The 21336-nt window shown below is 38.1% G+C and overlaps 1 protein-coding gene across 1 annotated transcript in view; it reads left to right on the top strand.

Annotated features, from left to right (window-relative positions):
- Positions 1-21336, top strand: part of gpat2 (glycerol-3-phosphate acyltransferase 2, mitochondrial) — a gene marked incomplete at its 5' end in the record, with an annotated part of 162044 nt that overhangs the window by 116665 nt on the left and 24043 nt on the right. The window contains 5 exons of the mRNA XM_079826318.1: positions 5166-5299; positions 10310-10409; positions 14586-14771; positions 18166-18264; positions 19349-19431. Coding sequence (XP_079682444.1) covers positions 5166-5299; positions 10310-10409; positions 14586-14771; positions 18166-18264; positions 19349-19431 — 602 coding nt within the window. The remainder of the gene's footprint in view (positions 1-5165; positions 5300-10309; positions 10410-14585; positions 14772-18165; positions 18265-19348; positions 19432-21336) is intronic.

Genomic DNA, 21336 nt, shown 5'->3' with positions numbered 1-21336 from the left:
AATAAGCAGGTTAACTGGTAATAGATGAGGGTGTCGTGTTTGGGTATAAAAGGAGAATCTCAGTCTTTGCAAGCAAAGATGAGTCATTGGTCACCACTTTGTACCAAATATTATGAGAGAATTGTCAAACAATTCAAAAATGTAATTTCTCAATGCAAGTGTGTAGGTCTTTCAGCATCTAGAATACATAATATTGTGAAAAGATTAAATGAATCCAGAGAAATCTCAGGCCACGTACACAGGCGCGTTTAGCTGTATACGGGTAAAATGTTGTATTTTATCAGAGCTTCGTCTAGACCAGGGGTGTCCAATCCGACTCCTGGAGGGCCACTGTCCTGCAGAGTTTAGCTCCAACCCCAATTAAACACACCTGTACAAGCTAATCAAGGTCTTATTAGGCATACTAGAAACTTCCAGACAGGTGTTGAGGCAAGTTGGAGCTAAACCCTGCAGGACAGTGGCCCTCCAGGACCGAGTTTGGACACCCCTGGTCTAGACGTATCCGGTGTTTTGGGAGCCTGAAACTGCAAAAAAAAATGAAACCGGTCCCAAAATGGATAAATCTGAAGATGGCACCCTTTTGTGTGTACAGCCAATCTGTATATTTTGTGAAACGATGATGTCATCACCCCACGGCTCGGCCCTAGTCAGACACCGCAATCTCAGATGTCACGCCCACAGACCGTTGGTTGAACGTCTGATGCATATGGGACACTTATCTGGAAACACTTGAAGAGTTTCGAAGTCGTCATCTGATTGGTTGAATTCTACAGGATGTCCGCGAGACATATGTGTTGCGTTCTTTAAAGGTCCACCTGGAAACAAATGCATGTGAAGCTCATGGAAGAAGAACGCCGTCGTGTTTACAACTGTGACAATGAGCGCTTACCAGGATCAACTAAACACTAGATTGTCAAAAGTATGTGAAGTTCACGCCTCCATTGTTGCAGTAAACTTGCACAACGTTCTTGAATGAATAATTCAATGCACTGTTGTTGCAGGGACATCGACTTTATATTTTCACGCCCCTAAACATGACGTGGAACAAAATGAACTGTTTGGTTGTGTTACATGTAAGTCAAACGTCCTCTTGGGCTGTCCTTGACCAATGAAAGCTGTGATAGAAACTAGACCTTCTGCTGTCGGTCTGAAGGTCTGGCTATGCGAGACTAGACACTGCATTCTAGGGCTGTACGATTAATTGAAAAATAACCGAAATCGACGTTCAGAACCTCTAACCGACGTATTTTTCCCATGTCGGTTATTTCAGTTTTAGTCACGTGACTCCGCCCCGTCAGTCACATCAAGTGCAGTTTGCAGACACACAGAGAGATGCAGGAGCAGTTATCTATGTTTATAGATGCCCAGAATCACTATAGTAACTGCATATTTTACACAGTTTATACAGGCAAGTTAATTGCCGTTCTTATAGCCTACGCGCTGCCACACCCACACACACAGACGGCGCGCGCAAGCCCCGAAGCCAGACCGCTTTCACTTTCGTGCTCATAAAGTTTGTCAAGTACATGCGTTTAAAGGCTTGCCAATTTTAACATTTAAAGCGATTGTGCACTATTCAAAAACAACAATACGGACAATGTATCCGTTCAGTGCTCAGCTTTTTTCTGTGACACAGAGAGCCGAGCCGTGTCGCATCTCTGACAACACGCGCGCGCCCTGAAGGCAGACCTCTTTCACCTGCGTCCTCATAAAGCTTTTCATTTGTATGTGGTTTAAGCCCTGCCAGTTTTCGACCATCAGATGTGTATTATGTTGAACTAATGCCTGATATATTTTGACAAAAGAGCACTCAGACAGAAGCGCGCAGAGAGTAGCGCAAAAAAATCAACCGTTATAGGCATATATTTTAATACCTTTAAAGTAGGTATTAAGTAGCCTACAAACCACAGCTTCATAATGAATAGAGACGGTATGAGTAATTCACACACAATCACTCTCTCATTAATGCATTCAAATAAATGTAATGTAGGCCTACTGTGTTAATTTATCTGTATCTGATGTACAACAAACAGAAATCTGCCCCATGAAGAATAACTGCTAAAAGTGAACCGTTTCCTTCAAGTGTTTTAAAATCTCAAAGAAATGCACTTTTTCATTAGAAAAAAAAATTCCACCTTTAATAGTAGAAAATATTTACAGTAAAAACCTTATCAGTGAACTTACTCAAAAACCTTAATATGAAAAATAATCGTTCATTAATCGTAATCGAGGTCAAATGTTCAATTAATCAAGGTTTTTATTTTTGGTCAAATCGTTACAGCCCTACTGCATTCGCATTTTAGTGTATCTCTGTGGCAGAATTACAGTGGTTTCGTGCACACATATATTTCTTGAGACAACGTCATGTTTACAGAATTTTTTTTAGGGAAAAGCTCTGGCTTTGTGTGGATGTGGCCTCAGTCCGTGTAGGGCAAGGAAACTTCTGTTGAATGTGCATGACCTTTGAGCCCTCAGATGGCATTGCATGAGAAATGTCATGCTGCTCTGTTAAATATAGCCACAGTGACTCTTGGAGTACTTTGGAAAAACGTTGTCGCTTAGTCTACTGCTGCATCAAAAAATGCAACTCAAATCTCTGTTACACAAGGAGAAAACCATACATCTGTTTAATGCAGAGAAATGCTGGTTCTCTGGGCCCGAGCTCATCTCACATGGTTCAAAAGACAGTGGGAAATATGTGGTGTTTCAGCTTGTTTTTGGGAAGAACGGACATTGAGTCCTGGAGACGAAAGAGACCATCCAGACTTTATCAGCGACAGGTGAGAAGGCAAATCATGTTAGGGGGGGCATCAGTGCAAGCGGCATGGTTGACTTGCATATGTGTGAAGGTACCATTGACGTGGAGGCGTATACTGGGATTGTACAGAGACTTCAAGATGACATCCTTCCTGGGTAGCAAGACAATTCCAGTCCTCACTTTGCATGCGCTACAATAGAGTGGTTTCGTAGGAACTCAACAACCTACAATGAATGTGCTTGACTGCCTGTCTGCAGTCCAGATCTGTCTCTTATTGAAAATGTATGGCTCATCATGAAAAGGAGAATGAGACCATGACAACCGCAGACTGTTGAGCAGATGTCTTAAATCAGGTGAGATTGGGCAAAAATTCCACTTGCAAAACTGCAGCAATTAGTATCCTCAATTCCTAAAATGGGTAAAAAGGTTAATTAAAAGGAAAGGTGATGTGACACAGTTCTAAAGATGCCAACTTTTGTGGAGTGTGTTGCAACAATCAAACATCAAAATCAAAATGTGTTTATATTTGCATAATTCAATTAGGTTGGTTAGTGAAAACATTGGAATTTTTTGTCAGTTAAATAAAGTTGAAAGAGAATCAACAAATAACAGATTTTTTATTTTATTACATCCTACAAAATGTCCCTACTTTTCTGGAATTTGGGTTCTATTTCTTCACCCCTTTCCTTCCTGTGCTTCATGCATTGCATTCTTTCATTCTTCCTATATCTCATTAGCCTTTACTGCTTTTCTTTTCACCACTATTTCTCTTCAAGTTTCTCTTTTTTTTACATTTTGCAGTGTTTTTCTGACCCAAACTCAGTTATTCTCGATTTCGCTGTATGATATTGCGATTTAAATATATGAAGCTGAAGGCTGCTCTCTATATCAAAATGCTCTTTTTGTGTGTGCCTCTCTCTTTCTCTCACTCTCAACCTATTGCTCTATTTATCCTGTTTACACATTTATTTTTATTGCAGTCAGGTTTTCCACCTCAGGCTTTTGGTCACACATAATCCTTTAAATGGAAGTAAAAGCACACTTTGAAAGCTTTTTGTAGCATTCGATTGTGTGATTCTTTCATTTGGTGAAAGTGCAATATAAAAGAGAACATCAGAGAACCGATTAGACCTCATCTAGTGTCTGATTCTATACCCAATTAAGCATGCATTCTACAACACAACCAGAAATCATTTCTTTTGGCCTCAGTCCATGTGCATGACTCCTGAAAATATTGAGCTCACCTGCAGATCCGATGCTTGCCGCCCACCTGAATGGCACTGATACATTTCTGCACCACTCAGTTTAACTCCACAAAAACACAGTTTGAAAGAATTCAGTACATATATTGAAAATAAATCCTATTCATTATCAGCATTGTTGCCTTGTTTTAAGTATAAATATATATTTATAAAATATTTATTTTTAGGCTGAGTCCCTATCTCATGTGAGTGAAGATGATTTTAAACCTTTTTAAATAATGTTTCTTAGGGGTAAAACTATATATACATATACATGAACCATTTGCAGAAAATGTGAATAATTGTAACAAAATATGAGATCATACAAAAATCCATGATATTTTTTATTTAGTACTGTCCTTAATACGATATTTTAAATAAAAAAATGTTTACATATAGCCCACAAGACAAACAAATGGTAGAATTTATTAAAATTACTCAGTTCAAAAGTTTATGAACCATCGATTCTTAATACTGTGTCGTTACCTGGATGATCCACTGTTGTTTTTTTGTTTTGTGATGGTTGCCCCTTGTTTGTCCTGAGCAGTTCAAACTCCCCTTCAGCTCCTGCAAATTCTTCAGTTTTCCAGCAGGACGGAGGATTTTTCTGAAGTTTTACTGCTTTTTCTTGCAACGGTATATGTATGTGTGTGTGTGTGTGTGCTAACTTGTGAACTGACGTTCAGCTGTTCTTTCCGGAACATCAATTATCAAAGCTCCGTAATGCTGGTGTCGTGATGGTCAAAGACACTGAGATGTACCTTTAATTTTATCTAACTGATTGCTCACAAAAAAACCCCCCACAGATTGTGTTTAAGACATTTCAAGTCTAGGTATGCATACATGCATCATTTTTAGGGTGGAAAATTATTGGTAGACTACTTGATCAGAGTTAAGATGAGCAATGCTGTGTTTGCTGTATTAGGACTATTGTGACCTTTAACCTGTGCTCTTGGGTCTCAATTTTGATGTTAAATAAGAACCGGTTTAGAAAATATAGCACAGTTGGTACAAAGGGTCTAGAAACACAATCTAGTGCTATTTTCTGAAGTACTAAAACAGTTCATTTACAGGTTCATTTTCAAGTGCGCACTCAGCGCTGAACTTTATTTCTCCCTGCGCTGAAGTGTCCTCTAATTTTGTGTGTGTGTGTGTGTGTGTTGTAGAAAGCTCCACTGGTCTATGTGTGTGTTCGGCAGAGCGGCATCGATCATGCTCTCATTTGTCTGACTCTTTTCTGCCACAACTTGAGGGTTCCCTACACCATTTACCCAGCCCACATCCGACAAACCTGGCTAAGGTATATACACACACTGAAAACACTCGCTTTGTAACGGCCACAGATGCTTTAGAAATCTTCTGACTGCGTACCCCCTTAGTTATTCTATTTGCTGCACTAGTATTGTTTAAAAGAACATTTTTGTTCATTAGTTTCTTACTAGTTTGGAGCAAGCACAGCAGTTTCTAGAGTGCAGTGCACTTATTCAGTCTGTTACACAGCTAGCGGAAGCATCTGTACACATTTAACAGGGCATAATGGTTCAGTAAGTAATGAAACGTACAATTCTTAAAGAATCATGACACAGAGTGCTGGAAACTGCAGTCGACCACGGCGAGGGAGTGGTGGGGGTAAATAGTTTCCTCCTGCAGGTAACGGAAGACTTTGACTCCAGGCCGCAGGGAAGTTAGAGCTTTGTTTACATCAATAATTACTTAATAGCTGTTTATACAAATTGCCCTGTCAGTAATTGTTAATGTATTTATGATATGCTTCGAGCTTAGTTATGGCGCAATGCTTGATTGATTGTCACTGGATGTGGAGCGCACATAAATAGACATAGTACAAAAATGTACATTATCTTGAACAGTTCACACTTTTTCAAGTTTCAAATATGCCACAACCTGGGAGTATTTATGTATTTAATTAACCACAATTCATTTTGTCATTCCAGAAATATCAAGGACTTTTATTATCTTGAATAGAAACAACAAAGGAGAGAAAATATGATTTCCGTTAAATCTTGATGTTAAGCATTTTAATTTAGATTATAGATAGATTACTTTAAAATTGTATTAATAAATTATACATTTATGTCCTTTTAAGGCATTTTGCAGCCCCATTTGAAGTTTGCTGAGGCCCCCTAGTGGGCCTTAGGTCCTTTTTGATCAAAATAGTCGGACAGTGTTTCCTGAAATTTAGTCATTAAATGGTGATGTGCTGCTACCAAATGAATGTTATAGCGGTGTTGTGAACTTAGACTGAATTGAATCTGACTGTGTGAGGTGAAATGATAAAAACACTGGTTGGTTTTCATTGGTCTAATGAGTTAGTGCAGTTCTTGATTTACTGAACTGCACTAACCCACTTCAAGTACTAAAACCGTGGTCTTTGCTATTTTTTTCAGGAGAGCCACACTGATAGGACAAAAATCAATAGGAGAGACACTTTTACCGCAAAGTATCAAAAGTTACATCCAGTCATAAATAGCATGTCTGCTTATCAGTCTGTCATCCCTGAACATACAATATTCAATGCAATAAATACAAAAGGTAGATAGATAGTGGGTATGCAGAATACATTTTTACTGTAAACTTTCTTTTAGTGCTGTCAATCGATTAAAAAAAGATTATTCACACATTTTTCTGTTTAAAACACGTTTTGAATATATTTTATAATGTAAAAATTTCACAGTAAATCACCAAATTAATGTAGAAAAAACATTTTAAATATTTGTTCAATGGCATCTTTTTATGAATAAAGGCCAGTTTCACTGATACTACGCTTTGGGCATGACCAACTACGGAAGCTCCTTGACAGACAGGTCGAGATCAAAGTCATTATAGAGAGATTTCTTCACGTTCCTGTGCAAGGAGGGAAGTGTTGGGGAAACACCTTACTCTATTATCAAAGAACCCGGGATTACGTTAATTAACCCATCGTTCTTTTTCTAACTTCACTCTGTGTTTCACTTATGGGAGATATAGACCACTCCTGGATTGCACAATGTACACTATGCCTAATCATATGGGTCCCGACATCCTTTCTCCTAGCACTGCATGAGCTTAGGATGGTTCAGACACATCTAGTCTATAAAACCGCACAAAAGTGTGGGGAGTAGCCCACCTTGCTGCCGCACATATCTCCTGAACAGAAACTCCCTTATATTAAACAAAGCAGAAAATGTACATTCAGACATTAAACAAAAACGATATTAGTACAATATTGCAAAATGTTTCTTAAAGGGATAGTTCACCCAAAAATGAAAATTAGCCCACAATTTACTTACCCTCAAGTCATCCTATGTGTATATGACATTCTTCTTTCAGATGAATACAATCTGAGGTATATTACAAAAGTCCAGGCTAATCCAAGAATCAGAACTGGATTAATAGTTGCTCTGTTTTTGAAGTCCATAAAAAGTGCATCTGTCCGTCAAATAATGTGCTCCACGCGGCTCTGGGGTGTTAATAAAGACCTTCTGAAGTGAATCGGCACGTTTGTGTAAGAAAAATATTCATATTTAAAACTTTATCAAGTAGAGTTCCAGCCGATGGATTTCCTTGGAAAAGTGTTGAATGTTGACAGTGAAACTCAAGATGCGTACGTGACGTCATGACGAGCCTACCTGGTCGCGTTAGTCTTTCGATCGGCAGGGGAACTTTCAACAATTTTTCCATAAATTGAACAGGGAAAGTTTACTTGATAAAGTTTTAAATATGGATATTTTTCTTACACAAACGCATCGATTCGCTTCAGAAGGCCTATATTAACACCCCAGAGCCGCGTGGAGCACGTTATTTGATGGGCAGATGCACTTTTTATGGACTTCAGAAACAGAGCAACTATGAATCCAGTTCTGATGCTTGGATTAGCCTGGGCTTTAGTAATATACCTCAGATTTTATTCGTCTGAAAGAAGAATGTCATATACACCTAGGATGACTTGAGGGTGAGTAAATTATGGGCTAATTTTCATTTTTGGGTGAACTATCCCTTTAAGTAAGGCCCATGAAGTAGCCATGCCCCTAGTTGAGTGGGCCCTTAAGCCCTCAGGAGGTTGATAACCTCTGCATTTATATACATGACATGACAACGGCTTCCCTTTGTGAGGAGTAGCCCAAGACGCAAACAGCTGGTCATTCTTTCTGAAACCTGCTGTCCTTTCCACGTTCCTATGAAGCGCCCATACTGGACATAAAGAATTCAATCTCTTATCCTCTGGAGAAGAGAACGGAGGAGGGTGGAAAGCTGTAAGTTCTGTAGTTGGACATCTATAAGAGGAGTCCACCACTTTAGGTACAAAAGCAGGGTTAGGGCGAAAGGAAACCTTTGTGAGCCCTGGAGAAAACTGCAAATAGGACGGGCTGATAGACAGGGCCTGCAAGTCGCTCACACGCTTAGCTGTCACCAGCGCTAACAGCAGTGTCTTAAGAGAGTAACTTCAACCCTATGCCTTCTAACGGCTCAAAAGGGTGTTGAGAAAGGGCCTCTAAAACCATAGACAAATCCCACAACGGGACAATCTCCCTGGTCACTGGCCTCTTACGCCATGCCCCTTTCATAAAACGACTTATTAAAGGGTGCTGACCTGCCGTCTTGTCACCAAAACCAACATGACAAGCAGAAATGGCTGCTATATACCTTCAATGTAGAAAAAGCCTTCCCTTTATCCAACAGATCCTGGAGAAAACATATGTCCCTCACTGAGCATTGAAAAGACTCCGTCCACACCATTCTTCAAAGACTCCCCATTTATTACTATAAAGTGAGCAAGTGGGAAAAATTCCACCTCTCACGGGCCAGACCCAGAGAGCTATCCTGTCCGGCTGAGGATGGTAACGGTAAATGGTAATTTTACGGAGATGAGTCAGTAAACACAATTTCAGGCACTAGCAAGGACTTTATCCACTAAACAACAATCTACTCATGACTCAATTGCCTGCAATCCGCCAGCGACACGATTATGAGAGTCGTGCATTAAAACATCTCTGTATGACACCTTTGTTGTAGGTGTTTGAAAGGATCTCATAACGTGCCATTCTAAAATATGTGCTTGTCCTGCCTTTTTATATTAAACAAAGCAGAAAATGTACATTCAGACATTAAACAAAAACGATATTAGTACAATATTGCAAATTGTTTCTTAAAGGGATAGTTCACTCAAAAATGAAAATTATCCCATGAATTATCCCTCATCCTCAAGCCATCATAGGTGTATATGACATTTTTTATTTCAGACAAATACAATCGGAGTTATATTAAAAAATGTCCTGGCTCTTCCAAGCTTTATAATGGCAGTAAATGGCAGCCCAAAATTTGATGCCTAAAAAAGTCCATCCATCCGTTATAAAAGTAATTCGGGGTTAATAAAGGCCCTCTGAAGCTAATCGAATACAAATATGTAGCTTCCGTCAGTCCGCTTTCTGTATTCAACTTACGGAAAAAGCGTAACTAGCACGACGAATACGTCGGACGTAAGCGTTTTGAATTACGAAAGGCATTACACTTTCTTCGTAAGTTGAATACGAAAGTTTAATACGAAGTTATAATGCTTGGATTAGCAGGACATGTTTTAATATAACTCAGAATGTATTCATCTGAAAGAAGAATGTCATATACACCTAGGATGGCTAGAGGGTGAGTACATTTTTGGGTGAACTATCCCTTTAAGCAGCAAATCAGCATATTAGAATGATTTCTGAAGGATCATGACCCTGAAGACTGATGCTGAAAATTCAGCTTTGCCATCACAGGAATAAATTACTTTTTAAAGTACAAAGGTTATTTTAAATATTTCACAATATTTCGGTTTGTACTGTATAATTGATAACACAAATGCAGCTTTCTTTCAAAAACATGAAAAAAAGACTTACCCCAAACCTTTGAACAGTGGTGTAATTAGAAACATAAAAGTAAGGCTTGTCTTCATACACTTGTTCCCATTCTTGAAAGACTCTGAAGTTATGATGACATTTCCTGCAAGTCAATATAATCAGTAGCCTTGCAGGTTTTTATGGTGCATTCTGGGAATTTCTAGACAGAAAACATTGCAGTTCTGGTACTATTTCAATAATGAATGTGAGTAGAAATGGCTGAATCCTTTTGCAATGCAGCTACCACTGAACTAGGGAAGGGATTGAGACACCCTAAATTCTGACCTTGTCTCGAAATAGACATCAGGGAAAAATGTGTTACAAAATGTAATTATATGGGCCCTTTAAGTCTCATCTATGTTGTTATTTGTTTGGATGAATAACCTAAAGGAATGTGCCATTAGTCACTGTTAATTGAGGCCGTTTTATTTTCTCAGGTCCATCCTTCAGAGACTGGGTGTCGTCTTACTCCCAGAAGGCATTTGCTCAGAACGGGACGCAGAGATGGACAGCATCTATTCTCCAGTCATGACCTCTGTAAGCCCCCGCAAAGGCTGAGTTTGCCGTTCTGCTTGAATTGCTCAGATTCAGCACACGATAAGACAAGCGAAACACTGTCGCTTAAGATGTTTGCACAAACACGCTGCTTTCGAATGCTGTTTTTATACCAATTTTAGTCTGAAGATGGACAGTCACCCGCGTTTTTCAGGGCAGGTGAGGCTGCGTTAGTAACCTGGCCTTTATGGGCACAGCGGTTCCCATGACGATGGGGCACCTGCGGACTGCAGATGTTTCACTGGGAGGTTGCATGAGTCGCTGAACCCATTACTCTGCCTCACTGATGCTTGGAGGTGGATAATAAATCTCCTCTGCCTCCAGATTTACTGTCAGAATCATACTATTATCTGAATTTCTCAGAGGAGCATCTTATTAGCAGTTTACAAGAAACATTACCAGCATTTGGACGTTGTGATAGTAAACAGGATTTGGCATAAACTGCATTTGAATCTTGATTGCAAGATGGGCTGATATGTTTTAATATGAAGGGCTTTGATTAGATATGTGCATATGTGCGACTTCTGACTGGCGTAAATTAACAGAGGAAATAATCTGTCATGCTTGGAATAGCATATGAGCTTATCAGGCTTCTCAAGATGGATTTGGGATTTGAGCGTATGCGTGTGAGAGCGAGTTAAAGGGATAGTTCACCCCATAAATTAACATTTTGTAATTTACTCACTTTTATATAATTCAAAACCCGTACTTTCTTGCATGAATTGCAAAAGGAGAATTTTTTCAGTGTTGATGTTCTTTCCCATATATTAAAACGGACAGAGCAGGGACTGTTAATGGGATAGTTTACAAAAAACATTTTTTTATTCTGTCATAATCTTCTCACCCTCATGTCATTCCAAGCATCTTCGAAACACAAATGAGATTTCTATACTTCCATTGAAAGTCCATTCTACCAAAACTTTACACTTCAAAATTTTTCATAAAGACATTGCAAAAGTAATCAATATGACTCAAGCAGTTTAATCCAAGTATTCTGGTCATTTTATATGCTGAACAGATTTAATTAAGGCTTTTATTCACATATAAACACTGATCAATGCACATACATGGAGCACTCAAATATGGTAAACAGAAGCTCAGCCATACTTTTCTGACATCCAAGTTGGTGGAATGGACTTTCAGTGGAGGAAGACAAATCTCTTAGGTGTCATTAAATATCATTTTGGAATGACATGAGTAAATGGTGACAGAATTTTTATTTAATTCTAATTTCAGCAGTCAGAATTAATGAAGAACAGAACACTAATAACAGCCAGATGAACACGAATGCGTCCAAAGATTAATTGCGGAGATTTTAACATATGGACATAAAATCTAAAGGTGGGTAATACATCATTCTCTTCTCTCAGATGTGAGCTCTATTCATCATACTAATGCATCAACCTCACACCTGTAGGGGAAATGTGCAATCGTGATTTTACTTGAAACATATTCGATGCACATAAGGAATGCCTTTAATGTCACAGACATCAAACCTGCTGTAAAATGTTTTGAAACAAGTTTTTTTATTGTAAACTATAAAGCTTAGATGAAAAAAAAGTATGAAATATTAGATAGAAAAACAAACTTGGAAAAACGTCTTGCAATGGCATCTAACTGAAAGAAAATAAGTTCAAGTTGATGTATTAAAATTACTCAAATTAAAAAAATGTTAAGCTTTGAGAAGATCTTGAGTTTTCGCTGAAGGGCGTGTCTGTGCTGGCCTGACAAAGTCTGATGTTTCGCCATGACACAAGAAGCTGTTGCAAGTAGGGCTGTCACGATTTGACCAAAAATAAAAACCTCGGTTAATTGAACATTTTACCTCGATTACGATTAATGAATGATTATTTTGCATCTATTTTTTTGCTTTCCATTTTTTGCCCTCAGAAGGTTTTTGAGTAAGTTCCTGATAATGTTTTTACTGTAAATATTTTCTACTTTTAAAGGTGGATTTTTTTTTTTCTAATGGGAAAAGTGAATTTCTTTGTGATTTTAAAATACTTGAACGAAACGGTTTACTTTCAGCAGTTATTGTCTATGGGGCAGATTTCTGCTTGTTGTATATCCGATACAGATACATTAACACAGTAGGCCTACATTACATTTATTTGAATGCATTAATGAGAGCGTGATTGTGTGTGTGAATTACTCATACCGTCTCTATTCATTATGAAGCTGTGGTTTGTACTTACTTCAAAGGTATTAAAATATATGCCTATAAGTTAACGGTTGAGTTTCTAAGCTAGTTTAGTGACTTTACTTTAGTCACATGACGGCGTTGACACTGCGTTTCTGCGCTCCTCTCTGCGCGCGATCTTCACGTGAAGTGCGAGCTTCTGTCTGAGTGTTCGTTTGTAACAATATATCAGGCATTAGTTCAACATAATACACATCTGATGGTCTAAAATCGCTTCAATGTTCACACTGGCTGGCCTTAAAACACATACAACTGACAAAGCTTTATGAGGACGCAGGTGAAAGAGGTCTGCCTTCAGGGCGCTGGCACGCGTTGCACAGAGACGCGTTGTCAGAGGCGCTCGGCTCTCTGTGTCAAAAAAAAAGCTGAGCACTGAACAGATAAGTTTTGCGTATTGTTGTTTTTGAATAGTGCACAATCGCTTTAAATGTTGAAACTGGCAAGCCTAAACGCAAATACTTGACAAATTTGATGAGGACTAAAGTGAAAGCGATCTGGCTTCGGGGCTTGCGCGCGCCGTCTGTGTGTGTGTGTACGTGTCAGCACGTAGGCTATAAGAACGGCAATTAACTTGCCTGTATAAACTGTGTAAAATATGCAGTTACTATAGTGATTCTGGGCATCTATAAACACAGATAACTGCTCCTGCATCTCTCTGTGTGTCTGCAAACTGCACTTGATGTGACTGACGGGGCGGAGTCACGTGACTAAAACTGAAATAACCGACATGGGAAAAATACTTCGGTTAGAGGTTCTGAATTTCGGTTTTGTTTATTTTTCGATTAATCGTACAGCCCTAGTTGCAAGTCAGAGATACAATGTACGATCTGCCCCAAACTTCACATGTTTGGTAAGAGTCCTGGCCAGAAGACATCTACATGCCAATATTCATTAAGTTATAGCGCCACCTGCTGGCAACAGGAAATTGCATGCTTTACACTGTAATTCACTCCCAGAAACTCATTTAAATATGCCATGAAGAACCAAACATGCTAGAGACACATTAAATCATGCAACTCTTGGATAAGTGCCAATATATGCGAATAACGCCACGAAACAGGACGTTGCTGTAACTCAGGCATACAATGTCCGATCGGCCCTAAACTTCACGTTTGATAATAGTCCTGACCTGAAGACATCTACACCGCAATATGCAGTTATAGTCAAAGCGCCACCTGCTGGCAGAAGGAAGTGTGGCACATCAAAATGACTTTGCTGTATTTCTCCTATATTTACCCACTTAAATGCATCTTGCTCGTGATTCACTGTTTTTCTGAGGCCACCAAGTGCGAGGGCCCTTTCATCACTGCTTGCAGCTTTAATTCCATTTGTTTCTTATGAGCCAAACAATGTACTGACCTAAAAAAACTAAATTCACAAAAAAATTATTCTGGTTCTCAGGAGGATAAATATAATAATAATACTAAAAATAACAAAAATGGGTTGAATATGCGCAAGCATGATTAAGATTTAAGTAATGACTTAATCTTTAGTCTGACAGAACACTACTAGGAAAATAGCATGAGTCACATTAACCATTTCTATGGTGCTTTCTTGTCCTTTTAAACACAATGGATAACCACTGGCATGTAATGTCGCTAAAACAATCACCTGAATTTCTCCTTGTATGAGCCGTATGGGTTTAGAGGGACACGATTATGACAGAATTGTCATAATGCTTTGTCCAAGCATTAGAAAAGTAGCATTTGATTCTACAGTGGTGTCAGCTTAACACTTTCTCTCTTGCTATAGCACATTTTATCTGTCTCTTCTCACACATAGACTCTTCCCTTGAACATACTCCAGGCTTTCAATTCATTTTATTGGACTGATTTAGCAGATATTGCAGTTCATTTTTTTTCTCTGCTTCATAGCTCTTCCACATAAAACAGTCCAGCCTCTCTATTTTCCCACAAACATTTTATCCATAATTTCTTCTCTTTTGTCCCACTCCCCAGTTCATTGGCGAGCTGTTACGAGAGGGGGCCGCTCTCAACGTGGGCATCACCGCAGGCAGAGGTCACGGCGGGCAGTGGCTGGCCCGTGTACATCAGGCCATCAGTGACGGTCTAGTGCCTGATGTTTGCATCGTGCCAGTGGGCGTTTCCTATGATTGCTTACCACGCCACTTTATACATCCACAGGTGACGACCTCAATATTAACAATGCACTCTCCATTGTGTAATGACCTCTACCCGACAGTCACGCATTGTGCATCAGGGCATGGGGCTATTAAACAAACCAATAAACACATTACAAACAGAAGTAGATTCACATTTTCCTGACAAAGGCAAACATGATAATGGTGCTCATAAGCAGAATGATCATAGACCAACTGGGGAAGGATTTAACAAACTCATAACTCAAGTAATAAACTTGCCATGTAACTCAGTATGCACTATTTTGCAGCCTATATCAGTGATGCCTAAAAACATTTAATTGGCAAATATAGGCGCCGACCAACACCAACAGGGGTAACACACAGATCTAACAAAACCTGACTGATCTGTTGCCGTTGGTCAGCGTCTGTCATTGCAGTGTGAATTGGCTTCAAGAAAGCCCTTCGTTATACAAAGTTTTTTCTTTATTAAAGGGTTAGTTCACCCAAAAATGAAAGTTATCCCACTTTCGGTACACCTCAGAGCTGAAAAAACCAAACTCTGGTCAGGCCAATCACATCATGTATAGAGTCGGTGGGCGGGCTTAACATAATGACGGAGCGGAGTTGCGGAGGTTCTTGGTGCTACAGGTAAACAAAGAAGCTGAGGATCAGCGTCTTTCAAATCGGTTTTGGCCACTACTCTGGAAGACTTGGAGTTAAGCTTTTCTTTGAGGAAAGAACAAAGAACGGCACTGAAGTAATTCGTAAGAAAGGAAGATGTATTCGGAGTTTAATCTATCAACTAACGTTAGCTCCGCTTCGGTTGGTTGTGGCGCTATCCAATTGCGTGCAGAGGGAATTTGACAGACAACCGTTTATCCCACCCCGCGGATTGAGCCCTGTCAAGGGTGAGTTTCCAGACCAAACATCTTGATGTGGGTCTGGCTTGTCAGGCTAATAATCCTTTTAATTCAGCTCAAAATATCTTATATTGGATGTCTTTGCTGACCTCTTGTGGAAAAAAATTATATAACGTATTTCATGACTCTTGCCACCTAGGTGACCTTATAGTAGCCTGACATCGTCATACTCAGATTCTAGTCAGAATATTAGTCTGATACTGCTCCATTGGGCTGTGATTTATGAGGCGTTTCAACCGAACCAGGAAAGAAAATGCCTCTGCACTCAATTGGATAGACCTACAACCAATCAGAGCAACGGAGCGAGGCATAGTTGTTAACAGAACTCAACTGCACGCATGCTGGAAGAAGTAGAAGAAGATGAGTGTAAACGATCTTTGCCGGTGTTGTAAAAAAGAATTTAAGGATACACAGAGTACTTACCAACACGATCATCGTTTTTGAGAGAAATAGTAAAGGTGAGTATATACGAACAAGTTCTCCGTTTAGGATTAGAACGAATTCAACACAACCGCTCTTTGGTGACGTGCATGATTACGTCACTGTTGATCATCTGTCCATCATTGTATAAAGCCCGCCCTGACAATTTGATTGGTCTGAACAGCTCTGGTTCGAGCATAGTTGCTCCACAACAGATCAAGTCCAGACCGAACTTCCCGACCTCAATTGTTGTGGGCGGGGCTAAGTTCGGCTGGCATCCAGGCTAGCCTTATAGTTCTATATGGAGCAAATGAGCTGTTCCACTGGGTCCTAAAGTCAGTTTCTCTTCAGCATGCATTCAGATACACATGTAGACATTATAAAATAATTTACAAAGCAGAAGCGCACTCGTTTTTTATTAGATAATCTCCTTCTAAAAAAGCAGACTGTTTGGATTTATATGAAATGGTAACACTGCAATAAGATTCCATTTGTAACATTAATTAAGGTTTATAAATGCTATGGAAGTATTGTTCATTGTTCATTGTTCATTGTCATTGTTCATTTCAACATTAAATTGAGTTTGAATTTTTATTTTATCTGGTAACCTTGGTTAATGCACTATGAACTAACATGAATGATCAAGGTACAATATTGCTCATATTAAATGCTGTGAAAATGTATGCATAATGCATATAGTTCATGTAAGCTAACACATCCTTGTTGCATAGGGACTTGCATAGTGTTACCTATGATATGTACATGCATGTTTCTAGGTTATAGGTAAAGAAACAAATTTGACCTGTAATATTTTAATGTTTTAATTATTTTCTGAAGAATTTGTTCTGCTAGAACTTCTTATTTTAATATTCATATATATATATATATATATATATATATATATATATATATATATATATATATATATATATATATATATATATATATATATATATATATATATATATATATATATATATATATATATATGTTTTTAATTTAGCACATTTTCATGAATCAGGACTGTTTTTTTTATTTCTTGTTATAAAGTCCAGCACTGTTTTACTTATGTTTTTTTATCCAGTATCCATTTTAAAAACTATCAGTCGGTTAATCGGTTATCGGCAAGTGCGGTCCAACCTAGTGATCGTATCGGTAAAATCCACTATCAGTCGACCTCTACATGACATACTTGCGTCCGGACATGCGTCTGACGTCAGCGTCTTTGACAAGAATGAATGAATAGACGCATAACGTTGCCACTAGTGAACAGTGCGCATTGCTTGACTATTTATTTTCGTTTAGAATTGTTTTGTTTAAAAGTGGACATTTGAAGCTTTCTATACACATATTTCTCATGTCTGTGAGGCAAGTAGCCTGCTGAGTTTCGATTTATTTATAAGACATGTTCAAGAGCAATGCAAGTGGTCGCTCCGGCAATTCCATGTCACGATTGTTGTCTGCTATAGCCTATTTGCTTCTTATTTATTAAATCCAGGCAATTGGCTGATGAAACATTGAATACAATTAAGATACAATTTATACAAAACAAAATTCACTTTAAAGAAAGGCTTTCTACAAAACAAAACCAAAATCATTTCTGACATTCTGTCTTCTGACATATTGTGCATCTTTTCTATTTAGGCCTACTGGTTAATATAACAGTGAACAAACATCATAGACAATGGCAGACCAAGGCAGCTCTGGCATAATGTCAATAACACTTCTATAAATTATTTACAGTTTCTTTACAGTTATTGATGTATCCTTAAAGTACCGAAAAAAGGTACCGTTGTGTACCGGTTAAAATGTGAACGGTACCCAACCCTAGTAAAGACACGGCTAGAGTGTTTCTTCTCACATTTAGAGGAGAAGAGAGAGATAAAGGGCTCTGAGAAATCCATATTATTGTGTGCATCCATCTCAAATAGACGCCAGTTATTATAGTGATTACAGCCACTAATTTCTCCTCTAATGGCTCTTCACCATTAGAGCGCTGTGAAGATCAGAATAGTTTTCTCGAATTAGATCCAAGTCATTTCATCAGCTTGTGTGTGAGTGGCAGCGTGTTTTTTCATTTATTTGTGTGGTCTCTAGGCCGGTGTGATGTCTGCTCTGCGGTTTGTGGTTGCCTTACTAAAGGGTGATCACAGAGGAAGTGTTAGGATCCATTTTGCACAGGCTTTCTCTCTGAAGGTATGACTCACACGCAAGGAATTGCACACGCTCGCTCATCCGTACACACCAGCAAATAAAATATTATCATTTCATACAAATGCAGAGCCTTAATGCAGTGGTTCTTGGCTGGTGGGTGGTCGGTCTGTTCTGACAGCAGGGGAAATAATACTAAATGCAAATAATAAAATGGAAGCCATATAAGACTGCGTAGTAAGTGTAGCAAAATAAAATTGTCTAATAAATAAAAAAATGAGCAGAACCATTTGCAGATTCTCAAATGTATCCCGAGCTTGGTAATATTGGGGTTTTCGCAATAACACAATATCAGTATCTAATACCTTAAATATCTTTTAAAATCTCTTTATATAATTTCATGATTCTCAATTACAATAATTTGCATTCATTTTAGTACAAAAAATAAAAATGTTTATACAAATTATTACAAAATATTTCTATTTCAAATAAATGCTGTTCTTTTGTTCATCAAACAGTCCTGAGAAAAGAAAAAATATTTCCACAATATTTAGCAGAAATTTCAATAATGATATATGTTTCTTGAGCAGCAGCATATTACATATAGCATATTAGAATGATTTCTGAAGGATCACATGACACTGTGAAGACTGGAATAATGATGCTGAAAATTCAGATTTGCCATCGCTGGATTTAATTACATTTAAAGATATATTTAAATAGAAAAGTCATTCACCTAGATATAATACTGATTTGATGCTGTTGGACAGAGAATCAGACCTTTTTTTGAGTTTTTATTAAAGCTACTAAAGTTATCCATCCGAAAGCAGTGAGACTTTTCTTGTGTGTCAAACAGCACTAGGACATTGAATTAAGATGATGCATGTGTTATGTTCCTTTTTTGTTGTTGTGAAAACTACATTGTTGGATCTTTTCAGTTTGTGCTAATATTAATAAAATGCCATGTTTGATTTTAAGTACTTTTCATACAGTAAACAAATCCAATGTCCAAAATCTTGGTCCATCGAAACCAGTTAAGCCATAATGCGATATCTCAATTCAAGCAATTGAAGCTTATTTATGGGCACTGTGGAAAAGTTTTTAAACTCATTCTCTTTCTCTCTCTCAGGAGATGTGCGAGAGTGGAAAGTGCCGTGTGGATGGAGGGCGCCCCCTACAGGACCTGCTGTTGACCGCCATACTGCACAACAGGTCTCTTCAATCCCTCTGTTCCTGCATCTCATCTGCAGCATCCACTCTTCATCTCTTCCTATTTGCTACCCTAGCATCTGTCTGCCCATATTGTCAAAAACCTAAGAGCGCATGCGTTTCACTCCAAACCATCCTACATCCTTCACTGTAGATTTTCCTAGTTTTCTTGTCAGCCATGAAGGTCCCTGGGGTTCTGGTCCTCCAGTTCAGTTCTTCTTCTCCTTTGGGTTATTTATCTGATATGCCAAATTGGTTAGACAGAAAAGCAAGAACAATAACAGGAAGAATATATAGTGCTGGAAGGATTCTGGTTGACGGTGATGGATGATACCTTTCAGTCCACTTCAGCCAGTTCAGCGTATCGCTTTCTTTCAACTTTCTTTGTTACTTGAGTTGCTTTAAACGAGTGCATTGCACAAACGTTTATGCACTTGGCTCTGGAGTTCTTATTTAGTCTGCTAAATGACTATTATAGAATTATCTAATATTTATTTTGAGTATTATTTGCATCTTTGTCTTATTGTTTTTATTTGTTCTGATCTGTTATTTGTTCACTTGTGATTATTTTATCACTGACTGTTCACTTGGTTTAAACAATTACTGGAGAAAGTCGGTAGGATTTTTAAAAATGTTTTTGAAAGAAGTCTCTAATGCTCCACAAGGTTCTGTTTATTTTATCAAATATACAGTAGAACAGTAATATTGTTAAATAGCATTACAATTTGAAGGATTTTTCTATTTTAAAATAGTTTAAAATATCATTTATTCCAAAGCTGAATTTTCAGCATCATTACTCCAGTCTTCAGTGTCACATGATCTTTCAGAAATCATCCTTATATGCAGATTTGATTCTCAGGAAACCTTTCTTATCAATGAACAAGTTCATCAACAGCTGTGCTGCTTCATATTTTTGTGGAAACCATGATAAAGTTTTTTTTTTTTTCAGGATAGTTCAAAAGAACAGCATTTATTTGAAATAGAAATATTTTATATTAATTTGCATAAATTATTAATTTTAGTAAAATCCATACATTTCTGTCAATAAAAAAAGAAAAACTCTATGACCCCAAACTTCTGAATGATAGTATTTGAAGGCTATACTCTTTTCTTCTTTTTTTTTTATGCAATTTGTTAATAATTATATTGATATTTAACTTAAAGGAGTGTGTTCAATAGCATATTAGTATATTTTCAATTGAAGCTGTGGCATACAAATTGGTATTGAGAAACGTGACATTTTAAAAGACATTTTAGGTATTGCTACAGTATCAACTATTGCATTTTTTTATGAAATCCTCGATATTAGCCATATTATCAAGCACTGAGACTCTTCTGAATCAGAGCTCAAGAGCCAAGTGCATAAAATGTTTCTGCGGTACACTCGTTTTAAGCAACTCCGGTTCTTGGGAGAAGTAAGTTATTCCAACTCCGGCTCATAATGAGCTGGAATATCTTGAAAAAAGAGCTGCTCATCTGCTCTTCAGTCTCTTCCGAGAGCCTCAGGCGCTGTTATACATTTAAAGCGGAACATCCACAGCGGGGAAGCCTTATCGTGAGATTCAGCCCTGCGGGGGTCGACATTTGCATTTTGACAGCTGGTAATAATGTATTGTTGTAAAGCCCTTTGTTGTACACGTTAGGAATTGAGAACAGTGGACAGGTGATGTAAAGTAAAGGTGACTGTAATGTACATTTAATGCCGGGATTTCAGAGAATGACCGTATGTACACTAGGGTTATACATTTTTGATATACTATTTTTTCAAATAAATTGATTTCCTGGATCATAAATCAAAAATTGGAACAACCATACAACAAACCTTACTGCTTGTAAGTAGCACTTCCTAAAACTTTCTAGATCAGTTTCTCTAGAACAATCAAAATCTTGGTGTGTGTGTATATATAA

The sequence above is a fragment of the Gobio gobio genome, assembly GCF_949357685.1.
Source record: "Gobio gobio genome assembly, chromosome: 10".
Lineage (NCBI taxonomy): Eukaryota > Metazoa > Chordata > Actinopteri > Cypriniformes > Gobionidae > Gobio > Gobio gobio.
This window is presented reverse-complemented; position numbering and strand designations above follow the sequence as displayed.